The sequence below is a fragment of the Larus michahellis genome, chromosome 14, assembly GCF_964199755.1.
Source record: "Larus michahellis chromosome 14, bLarMic1.1, whole genome shotgun sequence".
NCBI lineage: Eukaryota > Metazoa > Chordata > Aves > Charadriiformes > Laridae > Larus > Larus michahellis.
In genome coordinates, this window is record NC_133909.1 from 14501731 (window position 1) to 14512390 (window position 10660).

At 39.0% G+C, this 10660-nt stretch overlaps 1 protein-coding gene across 7 annotated transcripts in view; it reads left to right on the plus strand.

Annotated features, from left to right (window-relative positions):
* The window catches only part of PECAM1 (platelet and endothelial cell adhesion molecule 1), a 34309-nt gene that overhangs the window by 16491 nt on the left and 7158 nt on the right, over positions 1-10660 (plus strand). For 2 of the 7 annotated variants that reach the window (XM_074607610.1, XM_074607614.1), the window contains one exon: positions 10553-10575. The exons of 2 other annotated variants lie outside the window; for them this stretch is intronic. In XM_074607610.1, the coding sequence (XP_074463711.1) occupies positions 10553-10575 (23 nt within the window). Of the gene's footprint in view, positions 1-3275; positions 3333-4606; positions 4736-10552; positions 10576-10660 lie in introns of those variants that run through there. 3 more of the 7 variants (XM_074607608.1, XM_074607609.1, XM_074607611.1) reach the window with 3 other exon arrangements.

Genomic DNA, 10660 nt, shown 5'->3' on the forward strand with positions numbered 1-10660 from the left:
AAATATAGCCTTTTCATCCCATTCCTGATATATGACACTATTCCAGTATGCCATTGTACAAATTTTGTTTCAGATCATAATGTTCTTTCGTGTCTGTCCATGGGTTATGACCAGTCCTTCTTAGGGAAGAGACCTTTCAGATTATCACCTAGCTCCAAATTCCTGTCGCACCTTTTTTGATTCCACCTGTTTTCCTAATGAAGACAAAGTATATCACACTCACCTTTTCTCTGGGCATGCGTAACTCATCCCGGAGGCTGCACATAGAGTCTGATTCCTTCTGCTTTTTGTCGAACTCCAGATTTCTCTGATCTCTCAGGACTAACTTCAGATTAATTTATCTTCCCATTCATTTGTTCCTCCTGCCACTGTTGTCAATGTCAATGCTAATGTTCATCTCAGGTGCAGAAGAATCATATTCTGAGTATTTTAAAAGACTACTGCAATAAATACTGCAGTATCTAAGCTATCACAGTAGCCTTTATGTCACTTTTGAATAATTGAATGCCACCTCAAAACAAGTTTACATAATTGTAGGAGGATGTAAATCTTGTCTTTGACAGTAAAGAACTACTTACATTTGGAAACAGTAGTTTCACCCTGTTTTTCCAGACATATCTGCATTAGCTGGTCATTTTTGAAATACTTTTTAACACAGTATGATGGTGAATAGGCTAGTGCATCAAGAGCTTTGTACTGTGCTTCTGTGTGAGGAGCAAAAACCAGGGTTCATTACAGTGTTACTGGTAGCGAGTGGTAAGCTTGCTAGAAGCAAAGTTTCATAGCTTTATTTTAAAACTTCCACGTGGGAATAACTTCATACCTACTTTTTGAAGTAGGGGTGAAGAGGCTAGACAAATATGATGTAGAGCTGGGGCTACACATTCCAGTTCTTATTTGGAGTAGTCATAGTGGAATGTTAATTTGATCTTTAAAGAGGTGGTAATTCTAGAGAATGATTAAATTGAATACTTACAGAGATTGTGTGCTTGACAAAAAAATAGTGCTTATCTTTTCTAAAGCTTAGTTGTGCAAAAATTTGGCAAAGTGATTTAGACCCTTTATTGTTAATCTGAGCAAAAACAAAGGCCAATGCTAAAGTAAGATCAGGAAATGTCCCTAAAGTGAGAAGGGAAAAACCGCTAGTCATGGCTGAGTAAGAACATGCTCCTTCTTTTACTTTTATAGCTGGTTAGTTATCTACAGGGTGGCAACACTGCAAAGTTAGTGGGAACAAAATGTCAAATCGTCCAAGTAATTTTTCCTAGCACATTTTTTCAGAGCTGAGAGGACTTTTGGAAGATTAACAAGGAAAATAACATGGGCAGTGGCATTATATCACAGTTTAATGAAATGGGTCTGGAAAAAAAAAAGCAAGCTAAGGAAATGCCTCCCACCAAGCCTTTCCACAGAGTCAACGGGAGCAGATTTAGGACTGTAATCTGCTAAAAAAAAAAGTGTTCCAAACGAAATGAGCTACCTCGCATTAACATTCTGAGAAGATTACTTCTTATTTCTCTGGAAATTGAATTGATCATTTAAGCAAGAGTCCATAAGCATATGCAATGCACTTCAAGATCTTCAGGCTATTTTGCAAAGAAAGTTCATGCCAAAACTGCAAGTTTGAAAGCTGTGATTAGGCACTCGGTGAAGTGTAACTCCTACTGTTGAAATTAATAGCAGTTTTGTAACTCAGTTCTGTTGTGTTACCTCCCAACATTTAAAGGATGCTTAACGCAATTTTAAAAAATGAAATTAGCTTTGGGAAATTAGGATGTGGTGCCAGAGACACTTAGGTTCTCCAGGGCGATACAGAACAGTAACAGTTCTGAGTCTGAGTCTGGCTGCAGATCAATATGTCTGAATTCTTTAAATGTTTTTTTTAATAGCGAAAGTACAGGGCTCTGTATACAGAAATGTGAATTTTCTTTCCAGTTTCTTGCAGAGAGGGAACAATCATCTTTTTTTTTTTCTTTTTTTTTTAACCTTTAACTAGAAAAATGTAACTTATTGGTGTATTGAAGATACACAGAAATTGGAGGTGATACTGATAGAATTCTAAGGTTTTCTAAGAGACTGTTTTAACTGAAATGAATGAATGTTTCTAAAACTCTTTGAGATCCTTGAATAGCAAGCTCCTAGAACCAGCCTGCATAGGACTTTATACCAAATCAAGAAAGTGGTTTTAAATGCACAGAGTTCTAGATCACTTTGCTTTGCTATGGTTATCTAGGGATTCTTAATCTACCACCATGCAAGAAAGCAAGGCAATTGTTCTGATCTCCTACTAGCCAGAGCTGTGTTTATGCTGACCATAAAGAAACGGAGTTCTTGGTCTTTTCAGGCCTTCAGATAAGGCGGTGCCCCTTCCCTACTGGAGTAAGTGCCTCAAGTTTGGTATTGAAGCTCTGTTGGACAGGTTTTCACAATGTCAGATAGCAAAAAAGGAAGAGCTTTTTGCTTTCCATCTCATACAGGAGCAGAGGTTTACAGGGGCTTATTTGTAAACCTAGGGGTCTGACAGATATGTGTCTAAGACTAACATTGCATTTGTATCCCAGCTGTGTCCTTGCAGGCACAAAATCTTCCCTGTCTCCTGCTTCTCCTTACTTTCTGTATTTCTACAAGCCGCCTTAGCCTTCACTTCTGCTATGTCCAACTCAGCGCGCTAATGGAAGAGTCTGCCATGCTGGGAAACTGAGAGGAGACCTCTCCCAGATAGCCCCTGAATAGAAGTTGTGCAGTGTGAAATCTGAAAATATTCTTCTGAGACATTTCACAAAGAACACCAAATGAGATTATTTTTGTGCCCATAAAATTTAATCAGGCTAATTGCCAAAAGAGGGTGCAGTTAGTCTTTGAAATGATCTCCGGTCTAGGTTCCCTAAATCCTTACAACAAATTGAAGCTCTTCAAACTGATCCAGAGGAACTCTCCTCTAGTAGTAGATGTCTCTGTAAAATTAAAGCAGTATCGCTTTAAGTTGAGAAAATTATTACAATGTTAAATTTAGAAAGGGAAGCCTATTTTCATCATCATTTGTATATAGAGGGAGAGACACCTCCTTCTCAGAACCTTACAGACGGGGTTTGGGGGAGGGTGTAGTTGCTTTTTCGTACAGGCTCCCCAGACTCATTGCTGCTTGTGTAACTACTTCCTCTGAAAGTAAAACAGCGTGTTCTGTTTGTGTAAGGAGCTTTTCATAAGGCAAACAAAGAAAAAAAAAAAAAAGAGAAAAGGAAAAGAAATTGATTCTGTGCCAATACATTTTCCAGCTCCTGTACAGAAGGGGACTGAAACAGTTTATAGTGAAATCAGAAAAGCTAATAATGGTAAGTAAGCTAGTGAAAAATTAAACACATAAAGGAAGCATTTGTATAGAGATTAAGGATAAATTTATGACTGACTACTTTAGGAGATAAATGCTATAAAAAAGAGACCCACGTCACATAGGAACATACCAAAGGACAGCTACAAAATCACAGGTGTTGATAAATTGTATAACACCTTCATGGTTTCTCCTAAACCAATATTTAATGCAGTGAGATTAATATTTGTGACATCTACTTCATCAGCCCATTTTCACTTTATCTGCTAAGTAATTGGGCTGTACATGTGAATCTGGAGCGGAACATGCCCTGTTAGGGATTAGGATGCTGTGTTGTGTTATCTCAAACTGCTCACGAGCAACACTTTTCACACAGAATGGTTTGGGTTGGAAGGGACCTTAAAGCCCACCCAGTGCCACCCCCTGGCCTGGGCAGGGACACCTCCTACCAGACCAGGCTGCTGAAAGCCCCGTCCAGCCTGGCCTTGAACCCCTCCAGGGATGGGGCATTTTCCTCTTAGTTGAGCACGTTTGCCGCGTGTTATAAAATTTTACACTGGTTTTGGATATAACCCCAGCAAATATCTATAAAGCCTGCAACAGCATACTCTAAAAACCTTTAAAGCAATGTGATCACTTGAGTAGGGTGGGCTATTTGTTTTAAGCAGCATCAAAAATCCTCTCAGGTTGTATGTGCCAGCCACTCTACCCTTTCACCACCTGTAACCTGTTGTATGCGGGCACTAGCAGCTTACTGGCAATTGCTGTCTATAAATGTTCTGGTGGTAAGGAGTTCGGAGACAGTAGGTTAAAAGCGTTCCTTCATAGTTTGTCAAAGACTAAATCAGATTTCCTTTCCTCTCTTTGTGTTAGGAATTCTAGATTCGTAAATATTAGGGCTGTAAAGTGTTCATGTTTTGTCCCTGTCCATGTTACCAAGTGGCTTTGTTGTGTGCCATTTTTAATTTTTGATTGTTGTGTTTTAATTTGCTATTTTTCTATTTTATAAGGGATTTCCCACCTGCTCTGACACAGTATTCTGTTTCTAGGGAATCTTTCATGTGAGGGTCTCCAAGTGCTTTAGAAAACATTACTTAATTTTCCCTTGTGAGGACTTACAAGGCAATTTTTATCTCCATTTTACAGCTGAATAAACAGAGAGATTAGGTAATTTGTTTAAGGCAATGTGTTTAGAGAGTGACAACACTGGGAACAGAATTTCAGAATCCTGACTCCTGGCTTGCTGCTGAGCCTATGTGTCGTACTCATTTTTCACAGCCTTACAGCGAAAAGCAGAATATCCTTTACATTAGGCACTTCGTGTGGGATCACCTGGCAGCATCATGAGAAAAAAACAGCTCGTTTCAGAGCTGAACCCAAAGGCCACTAATGTTCTGAAACATTTTCCAGTGGGTGTGAATTGGACCTGTAACAAGCTGCAGAAGCTGAGTGTGTAAGTCCTCGTTTGCTTTCTGCTGAGGTGTGAAGCTGATTATTACACCTTTCACCATTGCTATTTCTGACATGCCAGAAAGTGTTATATACTAGAAGGGTGTTTTGTCAGTTGTAATGTAAACTCAAGGTTAGTACAGCAGAGCTATAATTCAAAGCAGCTATAAGACTGTAATTGCCATAAAGTGGGAACTGCAATAAAATGGGATAGGATTGAAAGACTGCTCTGAATTAGCCAGATGATATGCAAACGCCCTTTAATCTTGCTGTCCACCTGCTCTTTTATGCATAACATTCTGCAGTTTCAGTTATTCTTGGAAACACAGTAACAGTTTATTGTTTTAATCACGTCTGTTTTTCCTGACTGATGCACAGGAAAAGTGTTTCAATTAGATAAGCAGTGCATCACATAGCTATGCAGTTGCTTTGGATAGCTACATTACGGTATATTTAAATGTAACATTTACTCTGATTTTTGATAGACTGTGTGATTGCAAGGTGGTAAAGTATAAGGGGGATCACTAGGAAATATATCTATCTTCTTAAGTACTTTAATATATATTAATATAAGTACATTAAAGACCCGTTGTGAGAGATGTTGCACATTACTAGTGGGTGTAGAAGTTGGTTTACCATTATGATCTTCACTACATTTGAATATTCTTTGAGTTTTTCGGGCAAATGTCCAAGATTACAATCTACTTCAGGAAGTTAATGGTTCAGACAAATGTGTCCTCTGGGGAAATTACATTAATTTTGGAATTGGTGTCGCCTACACAGTTTGACAGATTTAACACCTAGGACCTATGTAACATTTTATTATTATTTGTTCGTAGGTAACTATTGTGGTTTGGGTTTGTTTAATTAGAATTAACTGAGTGCTTCATGAGCAATTCTGTCTTTTCAAGGAATTATCTGTGCATTACAGAAATTGTGCCCAGTAGAGAGGAAGCTGAAGAGCTGTCAGTAGTTGCTATGTCTAATGCAATTCTTTGTGACTGAAGTAAAATATTTTTCGTCTTCACTTTTATGATGGCTCTCACTGCTGTCCCCAGTAAGGCAGGTGACATGTCAGTAACCAGCTTCTCTTGTATTTTGAGTTCTCCAGCTACTGCTTGTTCTTATCCCAAATAATAAATCCGTAGTGCAGATTATGCTCTGACCTTTCCCAAGCCCCAGGCCTTTGGCAGCGTGCTGAGCATCTGCCATTATTCCCTTTCTTTTTATTTTCCTGGTATTGGCTATGTTATATCCTGTTACTATCATTTTAGTGTCTTCATCACACGGTGGTAAGACTCCCCATCCTATCTGCTGTGCTGCTTTCTGTATTCTGAGTACAAGGCCTAAAGAGGTGTTACATTAAAGATTGCCAGGACTCTGAAAAATGAACTGTCAAATGCACATTTCAAATTGCAGACCTGCATGTGGTTAACTACAGTTAACCCGTTAACAGCAGGAAAAGCAGGTCATTTGCAAAATTCAAGTCTAGTCAGGTGTATTTTGATTGAAAGCCAAATAATAGCACTGTAGATAGAGAATTGTAGTCTCTTTAGCTGGACGCTGGATTTCCTCTGATATAATGAGAAGTTTGAGGAGGATGCTGATCACTACGATTGTCTCTGGAAGCAGCTCAAAGAAATGAAGTTGTTCTTGCATTGTTATTGAAAGGTTAGCTTAATTCAGAGAAAGAAGGCTTGATGTTCAGGAGGTTCACACAGGTATCGATTAAAAACCTTTTCTAGAGCAAGAGACCAGTATTTTACATTAAATACCTAAAGCTTCAACCCTCAGATGTAAATCAAACCTTACATCCAAATGGCAATTTGGGGAACGGTCACAATTAGTACCAGTCAGGTCAATAACACCTTTGTCTGAAAGTCCTTCACAGCTATCAGGACGAACTAATTTCCTTAAAATACTGCCTTCTCTGGTTGCTCTATGAAAAGGTCAAAGTATATTGGGAGTCAGGAATATCCAGCCCAGTCCCAGAGCTGTTGCTTTTTGTTGAGAAAGAACTGAGGCAGTCCGAGAGCTAAGCAAAGCAGGCAATTGTCTAAATCAGCAGGCTGCCAAGAATGATAAAATGACTGTGGCCTTGCTGCCTGCGTTGCCTGTGCTAGAGTCCCAGCAGGCGAGGCTGGCAGCTGATGCTCTTCCTGAAGGACAGGTCAGGATGTGTCAGATACTAACTTCAGCTGGGTAGGTGGAGGCTCTTTCAGATGGATGATTTAGTTCCATCACACCTTTCATCCTCCCAAGAAGCAGTAGGGGCAGGAAGTCCAGGCGTCTCCATGCTGGTTCTTTATCTCAGCTCCACCCCTCCGCTCAGCGTTGCTCCCAGTTCTTGAGATAGCACAGTTCTGTTCGTATTGCTGAGAAGACTAGACCCAACTCCAGTTTGCAGATTTCCTTACATTCTTCCAGGGCAATTCTTGTGGAATACAATGTTTTAGTACATTCTTGCTCCTTTGGTAACTCGGCCTTTGCTCATTGTCACATCCAGAGCTCACAGAAGCCAGTGATAGGCTTTGCACTGATCTTAATGTGCACTGAATTGAACTCATAGCGGCTTACTGCAAGGTAACTATTCTTATTTTCTTATCAGGAAAATGGAAATCTAGTGAACAAAATGCAGAGCCAGCCTTTATACTGCTAAGTCTGGAAAAATGAATCGGTCACTTGGAAGCAACTGCAGTGGCGAGACAGGAAATTCTAAGAATCCTATTGCAACCAACAATGTACTATGGAAAAATAAATATACCCCAGTGGAAAGAGGCATGAGAAATCCCTGTTGCATTCGGTGGTTTGGAACAAACTATTAGAAATCAGTTCTAGCAATCAGGAAATCTGCTCAAATACTTTCCTGCTACTGAGCCTTAGGCTTAACACCTCTATACTTGGCCAGAATTTCCCACTGAATGCCTTTTCCACTATGGAGAAAACTCACAGGGTCTGAGGATTCATTATGTTATTCAAAACTCAGGCCTTACAAGCATATGCTAGCTGCATGCAGTCAAAATAATGCAAATAACCTTTCCTTTCTCCAAAATAAAAACTCTTCAGATCTTTAGGTTTCAGGATATGTTCTAGACCAAAGCCTGGATCTGTGAGACATTGATTCCAGAGCCAAATGCTTCAGCCAAAAATTAGGCAAAGCCAGAAGGTTTCAGTAAGACACAAATAAGGGAGCTTCTGACCTTGCTTGAACCTAAAACGCGAAGCTGAATTGCGTGCATGCCCCTGTGTAAGATCCGTTCCCAAACAGCCTGCCAAGAATCTCTGTTACAAGCTACTGCTCCAATAAAAGGCTTGGCAGAATGTGGTATGTGTCTGGAGTTCAGCGCCTTCAGTTGATAATCTAGCATTTTACCTTCCACCAGTGTTGGAGATGGGTTTGAGATAAATTGTGAATTGCAACTCTTTAAGCATGTATTCTCTTCTCCATAACCTCTAGCAACAAGAAAGGGCAGAGCAGGTGGGTGTGACAGTGTCTTAAACTTCTGCCTAGGGTAAGGACAATGCATTCCTTTATAAAAAACGTGTTCCTTAAATTTCAAACCCTGTCAACTAAAAGCAATAGCAAGAGTTTAAATCCATCAGAAATCCATAAAAACACCTACCTTTATGAGACTTGGGAATCTTTTAGAAATCACCAGCACCAGACCTTCATCTCTGATTCCTTTCCGAAATATAAAGCTTCTTGTTTGCCCTGCTATGGAAACTTGACCAACTGTATATGATTAGAATCCAGTATATCTCATTTCCCTGTTTTTGTTAGTGTTCAAAAACCTCTCTGTTCTCTTTCATCACAGTAAAAACCACTTCATATTTTTAACAGGAATGAAATAAAAAGGTTGTGAAAAGATTGACATTAGCAAAGAATCAGCAAAAGCCCCGTATCGTTGTGCTTTCATTAGAGGCTGCATGCTGGCTTACCTGATTGGTACCTTTTAGAAATTATACAGCCTTCCAGCAGCACTTTTGAAGGACACCAATTATGACGTTCCCCTGGTAGAGATATGACTCTGCTAGGAAGCCACACTATCTTGAATCTGTGTAACAGATAACAAGGAGGGATATCTGTTATTGTGACCTAGTAGCTTTGGGGTAGCAAACATCCCGTTGTTTGAAGTTTTGAATTTATACAAAATTTCTCATTTCCTCCTTCCTGTAAGCACAATACATTGTGACAGAGGACTAAACTACAGCTCGTTAATACCTCGCTTCATAAAACTTACATATAGTTTTGTCAACTTAAAGTCAAGCTTTGATGTAGCGCTGGGTCAGCAGTGTTTTTGTTCACTTCTGACAGCTTTCGGGACACAAAAAGCTTTTATGTGTTTCCCATGTAATTTTTTATTTTGTTTCTTATGAAACTGGCTAAACATATAGGGATTAATTTGGCCAAACATTTTTATATGGAAATTAAGTTTATGTAGTGGTATAAGGTGCTGCAGTCACCTCAGTTTTTAATCCTGTTCTTAGGCTAAAAGTTCTGGGTAGAACTGTCTTGGAGAAAACCCATAATGTACGGTGCCCACAACATTCAGGTAGTCCCTCTGTGCCTTAGAAATTGCAGGCTGGTGGCATACCGTGTTCGTGGTGCTGCTTTCAGTGAAACAGAACCACAATCCTAATGTAGTAAAAATGCGGATGGTAGAAACTCTGTGAGCTTAACTGCACCACAAATATACACGGATGCAATCATAGAGAGAAACAGAGACTTCAGCATTGTTACCTGCAAAGTTAAATTCACCTGTGTTCAGTTTCCTCATTACTTCTGCTGGCTGTCAAGGGAGTTTCTAAAAGACCTTTATTTATGGTAGTAGTACTTTTCATAATATTCTTCATATAATGATTTCAGAGAACTTTTCAAAATTTACATGAGTGTTATGCCTATGGGAGGACTGATGTTGTTATTTGCTATTTAAAAAATAAATACTTAGAAAAAACATAGATTCAGACACTGTCCCATGTTTGTATACTTTCTAAGAAAATACCCTTCAAGATTCAGCACTTAATTTTGTCACATGTGAAATACTTTAACAGGCCATATAAACCAGCAGTTTTAACAAGACTTGAAGTCCTATTCTAAAAGAGGAGTTACTTTCCTCAGTCTCTAAATTGTCTCACTTTGAGAGGGCAAAGAAATAAATATGGTTTAGTATTTGAACGTATTCTTTGAAACTTCTGAATAGCTAAATCCACTTTTTAAAAAAAAGAGCGTAAGATCTAATCTTAAAGTTCACTGGTCCTAAATGGAAAGAGCCCACTGGCTCAGGCTTTCATTGGGAACAAGCATCTTTTTATTAAAAAAAATTTCAGGTGTCTTTGCAGGATCTTACTTGGCTCTGAAAATTATATCCTATACCGGATTTCTGCAGTATGTTATTTTCCTGGCAAGGAATTGGTAGAGGAAGTATAATGCTCATGAGAACTTGTCTCTAAAAGGAAGACTCTTTTTTGTCCAGTAACAGCTTGTGCTCTCAGTAGAGAATTCTGCTTTAAACCATAATCAGGAAAGCTGTCAAACATGTACGGTTCAACGTGATCTTTGACATGTCTGGTCCCACCCGTGTACTTGAACTAAGCTAGAGCTTGGATATGTCTTAGGACCAGAGCCTGAAACTTAGTTGTAGGTGGCAATTTTACATCATTGCAAGGTGAACAAAAGAAGTTAGAGTAAACATAAAGGTCTATTTTCTGGAACGTAGAACTGATCACTCTGCAATGGATCATTTCATAATTTATACACTGTATTTTATTTTGCAGATTCTGTGGAAAACAGGCATTCTGTAAGTATTCATTTTATTTAAGCAGTTAAATACAGGGAAATTGGATTGAGATTATTGTGTGTCTACTAAGATAGTGGTGAAGTGT